At 40.6% G+C, this 16,733-nt stretch overlaps 1 protein-coding gene across 1 annotated transcript in view; it reads right to left on the bottom strand.

Moving 5' to 3' along the window:
• Nucleotides 1-11,151: 11,151 nt before the first annotated feature.
• sema3aa (sema domain, immunoglobulin domain (Ig), short basic domain, secreted, (semaphorin) 3Aa) overlaps nt 11,152-16,733 on the bottom strand; it is a 33,567-nt gene continuing 27,985 nt past the window's right edge. Inside the window, exons 15-17 of the mRNA XM_041977453.1 lie at nt 15,540-15,607; nt 15,299-15,447; nt 11,152-12,684 (exon numbers count right to left, since the gene is read on the bottom strand). Coding sequence (XP_041833387.1) covers nt 11,959-12,684; nt 15,299-15,447; nt 15,540-15,607 — 943 coding nt within the window. The 3' untranslated portion in view covers nt 11,152-11,958. The remainder of the gene's footprint in view (nt 12,685-15,298; nt 15,448-15,539; nt 15,608-16,733) is intronic.

The following is a 16,733-nucleotide window of genomic DNA, read 5'->3' as shown; positions in this document are numbered from 1 at the left end:
TGATGCACCAGTAAGCTCATTATTAGTCATTCTGAGGAAACAGCTGTTTGGGTTGCAACCACACAAACTTTTTCGGAAAGGTGCTCACTCATCTTACTCCTTAGTATTTTTTCACTATTACCTACAGCAGAAGACTTCCCTGTGTAGTTAGGTTCTCATCTGTCCTTCTGCATTTAGATATTACTCCAAATCCAATAGTCTGTGGGCATTGTGAACTATGTTATAATAGATCTGTGGTTTAGCGCATAAGAAGATAGCTGAGGCACTCTGGGAGATGATAAAAAAAGCCTTAATTATATGATGGCTAATCTAAAAAAAAATTATGTCCATGCCGACGCATTTCAGCCTAAAAGGCCTTCATCAGGGCAAATGGCAAAATGTTTGTCAGTAAGCGCAGTTCGCGTTTAAGTAGGCAATCAAAGACACCTGCTCTGTGTGGGCAGGTAGGCAGTCACATGGTGCGCATGACCTGCCAATGACAAATAAAAATTAAACAAAATGTGAGAAACATACGTGTATACATACATATCAACAAATGCATCTCCTCATTAGGCCCATAAACAGACAAAGATATTTTTTCTATTTTGTTTTGTTTTGTTTTTTTAATATCTGTGGCACACTATCCTGCAGGTCTTAGACGTCTCCCTGCTATGACACACCTGATTCAAATCCATGGCTCATTGGCAGACTTATACAGAACTTGTCAGAGATCCATTTAATGTGAATCAGGTGTGTTGCAGCAGGGAGACATCTAAGCCCTGCAGGATAGTGTGCCTTGAGGACCAGGGTTGGGAATCACTGATTTAGGCTACTAAATCCCCATCTCATTCTTGCCACTGCAGCTGCTGCTGACCCTCAACACTACAATGCCTGTCTGTTTTAGCTCCTCATCCACCACAATATCCACCTGAACCCAATTTAAACCCATCATTCCAATATTAAACTGAGAATTTGTGCTCATAGAGAGCGATGGGATCAGTGTTTAGAAGCCAGACTTTATATTCTTTAATAAAGCTTTACAAACATTTATAAGTGGGTCATCTATCTATCCTACCATGGAGACTTCCATAAATTGGTAAAAGGTTTAAGCTCATCTCAAACCCCTTTTCCACCAGAAAAAAAGTCTCAAACTACCTCATGCTGAATGATATCATGCCACCCCTTGTTCACTTTGCTGGAGCCTGACTTTTTGTCCATTAGCTTCTTGGCTCACAAACTGAAGCTTCATCTTGTGAATCTAAATCACTGGTGGTTGTATTTCAAGCTTGTTAATCGTTGACATGTTTCTGATCACTTACACTCTGTACCTTCACACTGTTCAGCAGCTCTAGGATAAATTACACTGGTCATGTTAGGTTGCAAGTTAGTTAGTTTATACATTTTATTTATATTGTTTATTAGCAATAAAGTGTTTAAATGTCCAATGGTCACAAGTTTAATTGTTTTAAACCTGCAGCATCCTTAAGAATTGGAGTTGTTTCACCATCTAGACCAGGGGTGGCTAACGTCGGTCCTCAAGAGCCACAATCCTGCAGGTTTTCCATGCATCCCTGCACCAACACACCTAACTCAAATTAAATGGATCCAACGGCCTATAAGGATCTGCACAATGACTCATTAGTTTAAGTCAGGTGTGTCGGTGCAGGGATGCATGGAAAACCTGCAGGATTGTGGCTCTTGAGGACCGACGTTGGCCACCCCTGATCTAGACAATCAGCCAATCAGAAAGGAGATATTGATCTTCATTTATCAAAGGGTCTGATGGGATGATTCAGCCAGAGTGGAAGAGGACTTCTGTAGAGAAAGTTTTTATTTAAGAAATACTGTGAGAGACGACGTAACAGTAATGTGGCTTTGAATGATGGTTAATTCACCATTGCTCATAAATCTTTAACACACACCGGCTAAGTTAGTGCGTCACAGACTGTGGCATCATCACCTTCCCTTGTGTTCAGCTAGACCAAACACAGCTGAGTCCCTGTGACATCAAATTCAAATATGTATGTGCAAAAAATGCATCATAATATAGAGCTAAAAAGAGGGTTATGTAAAATACTCCACAGCAGACCAGCTCTGTGGGCCTTGGAGCAAGCTGTCCAAACCTGACACAGCTGTAATCAAATCTAAAATGACGTTTGGAGCAGGGAACTTTGGCAGTCCTTGATGATTTACCAAGTCCTTGGTTGTAACCCTGCAGCTCAGTGAGAATCTGTATTCTCTCTCGAGAGAGAGACAAGCAGGATTAGGTCATTGATCGCCCCATCAATCCTGAGCAATCAGTGAGGGAAGTGTGTGGGTGTGAGTGGTTAGGCTGGTGCGTGAGTGTCAACACATCTGGCTCTCTGTACAGCTGTGTGAATCGCTTCTGCTTTATGATGCTTGTAGCTCAGAGCTGAAGAGGCAGATAAAATCACAGCTTTCCGTCTCAGGAGGAATCATATATATTCTAAAACCCCGACAGTAATAAGACAAAGTATTTAAAAATGAAAAGGAAACATGACTTAATAACACTGATCTCAGACCAAATACAAAAAGCACAGACTCAAGGTTTTTAACCTAATTTTAGGGTAAATTTGTTTTATATTCAGGTACCAACCTGATCTGATTAGTTTAACTTGTCCCACACTAAACAAATAATCATTTCTGTTAGGAGGCAGGCCAGATAGATCAACTTCCTTCGACTGAAAACATTTTTTAAAGAGATCATGTGTTTCCTCAGGGGCTGATTCTATTAAATTCAGTGATAAATAACTGCTAGTACATATAAACATTATTAAAGTCAACCCTTTATACGAAAAAAGTGAAGTACAGTAAACATTGTCCCTGAAAGGGCAGCATCATTTAACATTTTTGCAAGTTGGCAAGTGGCTGGTAAATCAGGCCTCAGAGCACAAGTCTACTATTTACACGCCGGTGACAACAAGGAGGACAGGATGCCAAACTTGGTGGTAATATAATAATATATTTGATTAATACAGTCATAATATAGTTCAATCATTTTCATTCCAGGATGTATATTAACCAGCAAATGATTACCTTTTTTTTCTTCTCTGTGACTGTTTGAAGGTGACGCCTCCTCCCACTTGCAAATATGTTTGCCTTCATTTAAGAGGGAAAACCCATCCTCGCTGGTTGTCATCACTTCTTTCCAGCTCATGCACCAGTTAGGGAAGAGCCTCACACACTTTTTCAGGCAGCCTGAGGCCAAAACAGAACACTTTCTCAGAATGAAATTCTGAACCTGTGAATGAACATCATGCACTCCTTAATAAAAGAGCTGGTACTAAGTGAGCATACTCACTTCCTCTCATTTATTGTTTCACAAATAAAATTATATCAGTTCTTCTACAAATTATTTGATTTTGTTGAGTCTGAATAGAAAAAATAAAACAAAAAACAGACAAAAAAGAACGTATTTCACAATTCAAAGGAGTTTGTTGATCATACGTCAGCTCAATTAATCTCATCACATTTATAAGTCTATTTAAGGGTTCCCAGAAATTCTGCTGCTAAAAATCTTTTTATTTTCATCAAATTAATTGAAATGAATCCATCCCTCTTTTCTTCTGGATGAGAGCATTGTCATTACGTAGCCACAGAAGAGCTCATCAGACAGGACAAAGAGAAAAGTCTTCAGATCCAGATTCAAATAACTGCAACATATGCTGACGTTACTCACCTTAATAAACTATGTCCAGTATATGCAATGAATTTGAAGGGAAGAAAACAAAGATGTACTTGAAGACTGCAGCAGGGTTTAGTCTGAATGGAAAATGTCATGTGGCATCATGGAGAGCGTCACTGCATCACATCTTCCCCCAGTTGCAGTGGTTTTTGTTACAGCTGCCACTCTGCAGGGTTGCTAATTAGGGGAACCCTTGAAGATATTGTCATATTGCACTTCACTGCAGGGAACTGCAATGTGTGTGTCCCAGGTTTTCACAGGAGTTTAGACATTGAGTTAGCAGGTGAATATGGATGACATGACTTGACCGATGTTTTAACATCAGCTGGTGGGAGACATGACATGAAGAGCAAATCAGAAAAAGCACATTAGATTTTATGTTTTCCTTTATGATAAAGTGAAGGCGGCGGCTTGCTTCTTTCTTCTTGTCACTGACCTAAATCTCTTTTCTACTTGCCCACGGCCTTGGTTTCCCACAATCCCTCAGACCAACCCATGGGCAAGAAGGAATGAGTCAGAGCTTCTGAGCAGAGCCCACTTTCAGCAGAGCTGAGGAGCTTTGGATGTGCATAAACATATACTGCTCATGCACAAAAGATATTTTAGCAGAAAAACAAGGCATCACTGCTGATGTGAACTCATCGCCCTGCATGATGAGTTCACATCAGCAGTCTGTATTATTAGAAACGGTGACCTGTGTCTCCATTTTAGGGGGTTATAAGAAAAGTTAAACTGATTAGTTTTTTATGCTGCCTATTGGTTAATGAATATGTGTTTAGAAAATTCTGCCGTTGACGAAGTAAAATTCGAACTGCTTGCCACTTTATTAGGACCCCCTCACTAGTATCGGGTTAGACCACTTTTTACCTTCAGAATTGCCTTAATTATTGGTGCCATTGATTCAACAAGGTGTTGGAAACATTCCTCAGAGGTTTTGCTCCATATTGATGTGACAGCATCACACAGTTGCTGCAGATTTTTCGGCTGCATTCAAGGACATCTGGTGACTGTGGAGGCCGTTGGAGTCCAGTGAACTCATTGGTATGTTCAAGAAAGCAGGTGGAGATGATCTGAGCTTTGTGACATGGTGCATTGTCCTGCTGGAAGTAGCCATCAGGAGATGCGGTCATGAAGGGATGGACATGGCCAGCAACAATACTCAGGTAGGCTGTGGTGGTTGAATCATGCCACGCTTGTACTAAGGGATCCAAAGTGTGCTAAGAAAGTATCCTCCACACTATTACATTACTAGCCGTCAGAACCATCTTTTTGAACCCGACAAGAACTTAACCAAAACCTATAAACTATGACAGACGGATCAATGCTTTCATGTTGTTTGTGCTCCGGACTAATTACACAGGGGCTTTCCAGGGAGCCTTATTTTCGGGCATGCACTGCAACTTCGCAAGTCATGTGCACACACATATATATTAGTGCATGGCAGAGCAGAGTGCCAAAAACATTCTGCTACTACTTTATGCAGCTGAGTCAATCAGAAACATCTCATATAGGGAAGGAGAGTTCTTTTAACAAACACAAAAAGCCCATCTTTGGGTCGCTCACAGCAAAAGACAAACAATGCTGTTGTTTACAGCATCATACTGCATCATTTTGAAACTTAAATGAATGGCATGTATACATGATCAGGAGAAGTTCAAACTGAACATTAAAATGGTGAGGAAAGGGGATAAGTGAGATTAAATGTGGCATTGTACAATTGATCTAAAAGTTGCCTACAACAGGTGTACCTAATAAAGTGTCAATGAATAAATGTAAATACATACTGTCGAATGTAATGGAAAAACTGAATTAAGTCAACGACAGGCTGCTAGAATTCACTTAGGGTTGTGTAGCTGTAAGGAGCAGATATGAAAAGAAAGCACTTCATACAGCAGAGATGTTAAAGGATGTTGCAATAAAACTCAGATAACAGCCAAGAAATCCCCACTCTGCAGCTCAAACTTAGCCTTTTAAAGACTCAGACAGATGTGCAGGACATTCAAGGCCAGTCATCATGGGAACAGGAGCCATCAAATTCATAATGTGCCTGAAACCTGAGGGTAGGGAATATGATTGCTCTAATTATTCTAATGACTACAGCCGACACATCCAAACACACACATACAGGGTAGTTTCTGATTATGGCTTTCTTACTTTTGGTATTTTTATCAATTTGAAAGGAAAATATTACAAAATGTCAGGTTTACACTCGGGCCTCAATATAGAACAGGGCCTTGGACGAGCAAAGCCTATTAGACAACAGCGACCTCTGGTGGTCTTTCATGAGATTGCTCATGTAGGTCTGAAATAGAAGTAAATAGAGTACATCATACAATATCCCATAACCAGTGTGAAAGGCAGTGTGGGTATGAAGTGAGGGAGGCTGTGAGTTAGGGGTTATATGGAGTTTATAGAGGGGTAAGAGGTGGAGTTGGGGGTGGGGGTGGAGGGGTTGATGGTGCCCTGGGGTGTAAATGGTCTGTACTGATATAGCGCTTTTATCCAAAGCGCTTTACATGTACGTCACATTCGCCCATTCACACACACATTCACACACTGATGGCAGAAGCTACCATGCAAGGCGCTCAACCATGACCCATCAGGAACAATTAGGGGTTCGGTGTCTTTCTCAGGGACACCTCGACAAGAGCTCTCCGGGCCGGGATCGAACCTGGCAACCCTTGCAGGATGACCACTTTTCCCACTGAGCCATGCCGCCACCGTGTGCAGCTGGAACATTGAGGTGGATGCTGGCCAACGACAGGTGGTTGTCTTGGGGGGCCTGGTCCTCCTGGGCATGGTGTGGGCCCTCTTTGGGGAGGGAGGGGGTTGCTTCTGGGTTCTTTGGGCCCTGGGCCCTTCGCTCTGGCTGCTCTGGATGGCCGGTGCCTGGCGGGGTTGGCTGTTGTCTCTGCTCTGGCTGGGGCCTTTCTCTGACACCCTTTGAGTGGGTCCGGGATAGTCTTCATGATGGGGTGGCTTGGGTTCATTCTCCGGGATTTGTGCTGATGGCCCGGGTCTCTGGGCTGCCCTAGTCTGCCTCTTGCCTCTGTAGAGGCGTGGTCGCATTAAACAATCTCACTCACCACTCTTCATCACTTATCAGTCCTCATTCATCATCCTCTGCATGCTGACACAGTCACTGAGTTGTCCAGTGAGTTCACACACTAAGAGAAACTGTACTTTTTTTTTTGTTTGTTTTTGTTTTAATGAGTGAGTATCAGGTACGTCGGTTGTAGTTGTGATACATTTATGATGTTTCATGATTTGGTTATTATTTAGGAACTCTTGATCACAGTCAGTCCTGTTTTTATTTTATTTTATTTTATTTTATTTATTTTCTTTTTTTGCTTTTTTTGTAAAAGCTGTAGGAAAGTGTAGCAGTCTAGAGTTTACTGTGACAAATTGCTAAAAAAAAAAAAAAAGAAGAAGAATAGTCCAGATAAAAAAATTCAGCATGTTGAGTTGAAATCCGGGTTAAAGGAGGAAGTTTTAGTTGTGGTTTGTGTATGTCAACATTTCCATGGAGCAGTTTAATATGTAATGAAGTGGCAGAATATGCTTTACAGACTCAGATGTTCATCATTTGTATCCATTATGAGAAGTCCAAACCATGTGTCACACTGGTATTTCTGGACTTTAACACAGTGTTACTGCACTCAGTGGTAGAACAGCTACAAATCAAAGAAGACCCACATTCAGTCCTCTGAAACCTTTTAACATTTCAAACAATGAGACACCACATAATCAAAGGCAAAAGTGAGTTTACCACGTTTACACTGCTGGTGAGTGGTTGGGTTGTGCAAGTGGTTGCATACAAATGCACATTTGACAAGTCGATCCACAGACCCTGCTTCATAATTCATGGATAATCTGCAGCGTTGCAAGAAACCAGATCACCCCAGAAATCCTGTCTCTGCCCTGACGAGTCATAACCTTTTGAGCCTTAAAACGTCCTGCACAACTTAAACAGGTGGTTTTAATGACTTAGCTGAAAATTAAGAAGTCCCACAGCTCTGATGGAACTGGACTCATCCCGAGAACAGCTGCTGTGTTCCAGATGTTTTGTATAGGCGTAGCAGCAACGAGTGGTATAAAAAAAACTAGTCTAAATCAGCTCTAGCTTGTTAATGTGTCAGGTTTAATGACTGAACCACTGCAGTGACTTGTGTAAAATGCAGTGGATCTCTCCTGTTGGGAACTTTTGTTCTGCTGTGAGGGCTACAAGTCTGTTTTGTTTTGGACTCTCAGCAAAGACAATTACATATAAGAACAGAACATACAGTATATTCACGTATCAACTAGTGCAGATAAAAGAATGATGCTCAGTTGTGTAAATTTACCGAAACGTCACCAGTCTGTTTTTTATCACTGTTGCACAGATTTATACTTTGAGCTTATAGTTTTGAGCCAAATCAGTCTTTTATCAGTGTTTTTTCATCGTTTTTGGTCAGTTTCATTTACACAGTAATCACATCTGGTGATTTTATGACTTTTACATCCTCTTATCACCCATGTAGCCAGTTAGCAATGCAGCATTAGATGCTGTTTTCACTTACACTTGGGTACTTAGGTATGATTTATAACAAATATTTGTCAGAACCAATAAAAATGGGGTGTGTAAATAGGAATAGAGAGAAAAAAAAAGCTCCTTCTCCACCTTCATACACTACCACCTGTCTGCAAAATGACCCACTGTTCTCCACTGTTAAGGATGCTGCAGGTTACCATGGAGGGTGGCTTCAAGGTGGATGGCGGAGGCTGCAGGTGGAGATGGACAATGGACCACCTGCTGCATCAACCTGGATACAGTCCTAAATGGCTTAGGGATTTCATCACCCACAACATGTGTGTCACATGTTTGATGAAATATTGACACACATTCCTATTAAATTACTTTCATTTGACCACCAGGGGTCCAGGAGGATACATTTAATGTACTTGGCCTTAATTTTTTCATGATTTTGCATCAAATGGCTGGAAAAAAACAATGAATTGATAGTTGGCTCCAAAACATTTCTGACTGGGTTTCACATTACACAGTTTAGGTTCAATGTAATACAGTTCAGATTTGATGGTTCAGTTATAAATTACAGCTGTCTCGCAAATGTCTTTTGAATAAAATGTTGTGCATGTGCTCAAGATGCCTATATGCTTGCCCCATTTTTATCAACATCAACAGATTTGTGTATTTCTGAGACGGCTCAGGGGATTACAGTTCTGAGCTGAAAGGCTTTAAAGCAAATTTGTAGAGGTCAGTTAGATGGTGGCAAAAACATGCCCAGCAAAATGGGAAAAAGCTGAGAAAGTCATGAAATGCTAAAGGCTGGGTTTGCTGTTTTAGCTGCTATTCCTTGATGTAGAAACTGTTTCATCTTGAATATGCCCCACATGTAATCCTTCCTAAAGGTGGCAGAAAGGAAATCTGATCGATAAATGCTTCCACGTCAGAGTAGACATTCTTCACAAGAACTTTATTTAAAAAGGGCACAAAATCACAAAACCATAAAGCTTAAGACCAACATATGACAGGTGGTGTTTCACTTTCAAGTTATATTAACTTCCTGGTTTGACAGGAATCAAAACTACATGGTTAAAATTGAGGGAATGATGGTTTTGATTTAAACATTACCTTTTTTCTTTCCAACTATGTGTAACACAACACCAAGTGGTATTATTAAAGGGGAGAAATCATCCACTAAACAAACAAGGAAAATGTGTGTAAGATTAAACACTTTTCACTTCAAGAAGAATTACTTCTTGTCACTATGTTAACTGTGTGATACCACATTGTTGTATTAGGTCAAATCAACAAGCACAATCCGTACTTGGGTAATAAAGTATATTATACTGTATCTCAAACTGTGTGTGGTTATTATCTCTGTCATGACATGATGAGGGATTAAAAATGTGCTTTCATTAGATTTGATCCATCCAGCTGACTGCTTTCTATTAAACTCTTGACTTGTGCATTTGCTTGGTCCAGATATCACGTACAAGCAAAAGAGTGCTTCAGTCCTCTTTTGTGCTCTTGTAGCTTCTGGCAACCAATAACTTACCAGGTGAGGCCAATTAAATCTATGGAGCTTCAATGATTAAATCTCAGGCTACAGGTTTGAAACAGGCAAAAGATTTGCTTTAAATGTGTGTTTTCAAAGGTCTAAGAATCACAGATCCCACTAACAAACATCAAATTTTACCTTAAGAAAAACAGGGAAAAAATGATTGAGGAGACTCTTATTTTTTTAACAGATGTTTATTTAGACAACTCAATGCATGCCAGAAAGAGCTGTGCTACAGCAGCTGTAACTCCCAGCTCTCTCTTGTATTTCTAACAGGGAGGGAGAGACAAACTTCTGAGTGCTGGAACACTTTCTGCTCTAATTTATTGCATTGACACATTTATTCTCGTCAAGTATTGAGGAGCCTGGAGGAGACAGGAGGTGCCACTGTTGAATTAAAGATAAAAGAGCCTGGATCTTAAAAGAGCTTTGGCCAGAGTATCAGAAGTTGTTAATATCACCGTTTTGGCAAAAAGGACAAAAAGTAACTCACACCTTGCTTTAATTAAGGGAATTTTACCTCTCACACAAAACACGTAAAAAGACAATAGAAAAGATGCACTTACTGTAGGTAGCATTCACATGCAGTATAATGTGTCTTCTCCTCAGACTAGATTTAACATTTTTCTCCACTATTTCTTACAGAGATTCACAGCTAATGTATTTTTTTCAGCTTGGGGAATTATCTTACATATAATAGCTACTGGATGAAAAGAAGACACGTCAGATGGATGTGTAGGGAAAAGGAGGACATGATGAAATGAGTTAATATGAAAGGCAAAAGAGATGAAATTGTGCTTATCGTTGTCAAAAAACATGGTTAATAAACGCACAAACCCCACTAATCAACTCTTACATCCCCCAAAGAGGGGATTCTTTGACACATTTTTCACCAGTTGGTCCATCAAAGCATTTTTTGTTGCTGTTGCCATGGTTTCGCCAAGATACTGATGAGCCAAAAATATCAAAAATAAATGCAACCCTTTCACAAAACAATGAGCAATAAATAATAAAGTGGTGCTCTTGTACTGTATATGTACTGTATATACACAGAGAGTTAAAATTGTTGTATATATGTACACAAAAAAAAAAAGTTTTAGGCTGGGATTATTTTGTTGTTGTTTTTAGCGTAGCTTTAAACTGGGATTTGAGTCCAAATTCCATAAATCCCAGTAGAAAGCATAAACATAATTTACACAGAAACCTTTGGAGCAGAGGGGAATTATGCACAATGAAGGCTTCTATGCTGCCTACAGCTGTAAAAAATTATAGCACAGGGTTGGAAAGGAAAGCAAATATTAAAGAAAAAAAGAAAGAAATGAAAAACAAAGGCCTGGAGTTTTCCATAAAATAATTAGCTTATTAAAACATTTATTGACAACAACATGCACTATGCTTTCCCAGCCTCAGTGGAGAAGGTTACGATTGGAGCACTCAGTCTGCACAGTGGCACAACTTTTCAGGTTTTTTTTTTCTTTCTTTTTTTCCATGTAAAAGTGCTCCTGTTTGTTTCAAAACAACATGACAGCAACTGATGCAAGCCGTGCACACGTCGAGGTGAATTGCAACCCTTCTCTCTCCCCCTTTAAGGGCGCCGTTTGTTGTTGTTCGTCTTAAAAGATGAGATGACCTTTTGTCCTCTAAAAGTTCTTCAAAAAGCTGTGAGCTTTTTATCCATTTCCATTTAGGCTAGTTCACATGCTCAGGTCAAAGAGGGCAGCAGGATGCAGTGAATGCATTTATTATGCTTCTGTAAATGTCTGGGAATAGATTAATGTCCCCAAGACCGTCCTCTTAGCACATTAGTCCATTTGCTTTTGCTTTGCAGACAAATGCTTCACTAACCGTTACCGTCCCAGTCTCATTTTAGTAGCTTATGTACAGGAGGAGGTTTAAGTATCTGCCAGGCAGTGTCCAAGGCAACCAGTCACATCCTCTCACATTTACAGTTTGCATTCCAGTTTTCCAGTCCTCTGATCATCCTTGTCTTTTTCACAGGTTATGTGCATTTATGCTCGTGTCTCTTAATGAGTTTTATTAAGTTACATGTGTGTAGTCCATCTAAAAACTGTGCTGGATGGTTTTTGTTCTGGCTGCTGCTATGAAGAGGTCACTGGATTCACAACTTACAGAATGTGTTTATGTGAATGCATGGCTTTGTGCTTATGTGTGTTTAGATAGGACTGAATGTGTGCATCTCTGTGCCGTTTCTCAAACGCTTCGTGGGGGTCTTTGGAGCTCGTGGGTCCTCCTGTTGCGTCCCTTCTTATTTTCCTGCAGCCGTCTCCACTTGGCTGTATGCTGGCTGTTTGCTCGAGATCCCCCTGCAACCTGAGGAGCGGCCAGCCCGCCCTGCGACTTCTGGCCATTTTGTGCCTTCTGATTGATCTTAGGGGCTTGGCCACTCAGCATACCCAGATTTGGTTGACCTCTTTGGGAATTCTGGTTCCGTGTTGACCCTTCGACTGTTGGAGCGCCACTCTGAAGCCACGGCCTGCTTTGGGGTGGACTAGCCTGCTGCTTCTGAGCAGTGGGGGCCAAAGCTTTAGGCCGCAATGCAGAGTTGGAGCCACTGGTGCTGTCCGATTTGCTCTGACCGCTTGGAGTCTTCATCTTCTTCTGTTTTCGTTCTTTCTTCCAAACTTTGTCGCAAAATTCCTCTACGCTGTTCAGCTCTGGGTGGTCTAAAAGAGACAGGAAATCTCTGTACCACACCCTGTGTTTGGCTGAGTGACCTAAGCCACCTCCTGCAGCAGGAAGTCCTGGTAGAATTTCACCCAGTTTCTGGGTGGGAATGACCTGAAGGCTAAGGCGCAGCAGGGGCTGAATGAAGCCATGTTCGACGGCCTGACAATGGTAGATGCCTGAGTCAGACTGAGTCAGGCTGCGGATCAGCAGACCCTGGTCTGTACGGAGCACCCTGTCGTCCATCTTGATCTGAAACAAACAGACAGACAAAAAAATAAATAAATAAAACAATTAAATTGAGTTGACATGACAGGGAAGAACGAGTCTATGAGTCTAAAACACAGTTTTTAACTTTTCCAAAATATATCTTATCAAATACTCTGTTGAGTTGTGACCACGAGTAGTTGTAGGGAGCCAATTTTACACTTTAATACTAAAAGTTTTTAAAAATTGTTGCTGTTTTTAATCTAATCTCTCTAGTTATTTGGCTAATCTAAGCCTAAGTGTATGAAGACACTGTTTGTCCACTCTGTAAATCAGCTCAGGGTACCTGACTCTAGTCATGTGCACAATCATGTGAATGTATGGATTTGGCATAACTTGACCCATTAATGCATTTTAATTCAGCTTTATCTGTAGAGAGCAAATTTACGACAGTCACCTCAAGACACAGTCCAATCAAATCCAAATATAATCTTATTCAGATATGACAAAAGACTTCATAGTCCATAGTCCTGGGGACCTATGACCAGGTCCCTATCAGTATATGATAGAGATAAAGTTATCTTAGTTACTTATAAAGGAATTGTGCCTTGGAATCTTTGTGATATCTAGTATTCTCCACCCTATCCAAAGAGCACCTCAGACAAGAACTGGTGAATCCATGAAGCGCTCCAACACTAACAATTTAATCCAGTATAATCCAGTATAATCCAATTTACTGTAATCTAACTATAACCCAATTAAATCAAATTAATATTATAATACACATTTGCTCAATTAGTAACACATGTATTCATATAAAACCATTTAAAAGATTGCTATTCAAATCCTCAAATCATGAGCGTGGAGCTGCATAATCTAACACAAAGAACAAACCTAAACAAAAATAAGATTTAAAATATTCACTGGCTAATAGTGGCTGAGAGCAACCCAGCTGCTACAGGAATAGCAAGAAGGAGAGCTTGACAGAAAAATAAATCATTAAAGCATTAGCAGAACTGATGATTTATGATTTTTGTTAAATGAATAAGCTGCAGGTGTGTTATTCAGCCTTGTGAGAAAATTTCAGTCTCATTCTGTCAGATGCACCAAATAAAGAACAAACAACAATAAAGCAGAAGAAACCAGCTCTATAACTCTGAAATCCTCGAGTTGAGCCTGGAGTTACCTCCTCACTAAGCCTTCATAGTACAGGCCCCACGACCCTCTGGTAGAGGAGCTTTTGTGTCGCAGTATAGCTTTCCTTGTAAAATAAAGGATTTTTTTAAAAAAGAATGTATTTTGTGGCCCCAATGACTGATTATCATTATCATTTTGGGTACCCACTTTTTCTTCAACTTTTAACCAAAATTCATGAAATCTGGCTTTGCTATTAAAGGGGCAATAAGCGGAAATTCCTAATTTCTAGACTGGAGGAATTAAAAAAATGGTTATGTGAAGAACTAGAGGCGTAATGTCATCTGGAGCATAGCTTGACATCACACACCGTCTCTCTGTGCCAATCTCTCCATGTTTACCAGCCGGTCCGGCTGTACATTCATGTATGTATCGGAGCCCTCAGCCCTCCCTCGCTATAAAAGTCTTCAGCTAGCGGAGGCGCATATTTTTAAAGCAAAATGGCAGAGAGCAGAACGAAAACATTGACCACAAGACGACCAGGAACCGACATTACCTTGAAAAAAAACGTCGTTTGTCAGATAGAGAAAGGGAGACAACCCGGATTAACGTTGGCCTTGTATTTCCAAAGAGGAAAGCACTGCAAGATCTAAACAAGCTACAAATGAACTCAAAGCTAGCTCTTCTCCTGGACAGTAAGCAACAACATAAATGTATTACGTTACTTCGACATGTTTTATAAAATGATGATACTGTTTTGCTCAGTGTGTTTGCACTTTCGAGTGGGGGGAAGAGGTAGAGGGAGGTGTGGCTTATTACACACTTTGTTTTGGTCTACAGGCAGCGCAATTTAGCTTATTGCCCCTTTAACAAAGAAAAGAAAAAGAAACTACCTCTGCAAGTGTTTAAGGGAGGGAGGGGGGAGTATTTTTCAAGTCAAAGAGATAATCTGGATGTAAGCAAAGTCAACAAATCTAGAGATTCAGTTGCAGCTAACGTAGCATTAAAACCTTCTTCAGAGTCCATGTTGTCGAGCAGATACGTGGATGTGAAGCTAGAAACTGCATTCCTAATCCAGCATTAATATCCTAAACATATGAAACTGCTGTGTTTTAAATCTGATAAGACCTTAGACTTGCTGATATATAACCTAACTCGACTTCCTGTGTCGTATTACTCCTTCATGCTGAAACCTGAAACATGTTCTCATTGAACAGCTGGAAAACCGCCATGATGCAAATTCCTGCAAAAATTATCGATTACAATCTTGGGTCAAAAGTGAATCTAAACATTCACACCCAGATATTTTCACCCCTCCATGTAGTAAAGATAAAAAAAATATTCATAGGTCATCAGATGGTGGGGTAGGAAATGCTGAAGACGGGGCAGATAGATGTTTTGTCTACAGAAATCTAATCAATGTGAAACAGATATTTAACATTTTGTTTTCATTTGTTCAAATTTAAAGTGAAAGCACTATGTGTGCATGCTTTGAACACATACTCTCTAAAACACACAAACAGACCTCTTGCTTGCGATCATCGCTGGGCTTCTGCAGCTGCCAGTAGATGAGCGCTCTCTGAGATTTGGGGCTGCACTCCAGAAACATACTGCTGTTCTCCACCCCAAACACACTCCTGTCCTCCACGCTGCCTCCTAAGCCGTCAATGTCGTCTGACCAAACCAAAACACACACATGCAGAAGGATGAGACATGTGTGGCATGAAACATCATGTGTGTATGTTTGCCTGTGGCCTTTTGAGTACCGTGATGCTGAAGGTCTGAGCACTGGGAAAGAGGATCCCCGTTTCTGATGTCTTGTCGCCTAGTTCTCCTGTAGATGAAACAAAGTGAACTGTTTCATTTCAGCCACTAGGGGGCAATGTTACCCAGTGTTAGAGAAAATGGGCATTTATTCAACCTTTACCTCACTGCTTAATCACATGGATGGAAAAAAAACAAACAAGCCAAAAAAATAATAAAAAAAAAATCTGCAAAAATGTAGGAAATAAACTTGCTGAACAGTAAAAAGTTGTGCTTCATTGGCATCCAATGAGCCATTATTATTAAACACACAAAAACTGTTTTGTCCTTGGAAAACCTTGTAAAAGCAGTGCAGCACTTTGTCCTCTCTGTATAAAATTCCACTGTGTCATTTGGTTTTTTACTATGATGCTGAGGCATTTTCATAGTCTGGCTTTACTGACTAGCTGCAAATGTCTCCTCTGCTCTGAGCTGTCATGGTTTAAAACTGTTGACAGGCTGACAAGAGATGTAATAGTTAAAAAAAAAAAAAGAAACTTAAAGAGCTGTACTTGAGAGCCAGACAGAAATGATCAGAGCAGGTAGAGTGAAACAGAAAAGCAACACTGAGCATGTGTGTAATGCTGCAATTTAAATCTTTCTTTCCTGACATCTTTGTCAATATATGCTCAACATTTCCCTCTTTTCTTGTCTGTCATTTGCACATTTCCTAAGCTAACATTCCAGTGTTTTTTTGACCGTCTGAGCACGTGCGGAGCTCGGTGTCTGGTTCTCGTTCTGTGAGGGAAAATATTTTTAATGTAAAGTAGAGCTAAGAGGAGCTGGACCCGGCCTTTAACCATGGGGTGTGCCACCTCCTCTATAACCTTGCCAAGCAAGAGTATACTCACTGGCCTACTTCTCCTGGTGTGAGAAGTTCTGGATGAATGAGATGCAGGGGTGTAGTGCTTTGTGTGTGTGTGTGTGTGTGTGTGTGAGGGCTGAAGTGGTCAGCTTAAGCCTGCTGGAAACAGCAGAGGGTAATTTGAGGGTGTGTATGTTCATACCTCGTGGCTGCAGGGTGAAGCGGTCAGACAGCTCCTGTTGACTATAATTTAGTGCATGTGAGTTGGTGTATGTATATTCATGTGACTGTGTGTGTGCATCCTGACTGTAAGATGATGGATTGACGATCCAGAACTGCTCCTGGCAGGGGC

This window comes from Melanotaenia boesemani, chromosome 23 (genome assembly GCF_017639745.1).
Source record: "Melanotaenia boesemani isolate fMelBoe1 chromosome 23, fMelBoe1.pri, whole genome shotgun sequence".
Classification (NCBI taxonomy): Eukaryota; Metazoa; Chordata; class Actinopteri; order Atheriniformes; family Melanotaeniidae; genus Melanotaenia; species Melanotaenia boesemani.
The sequence above is the reverse complement of the archived record's forward strand: the minus strand, read 5'-3'. Positions and strand labels throughout refer to the sequence as shown.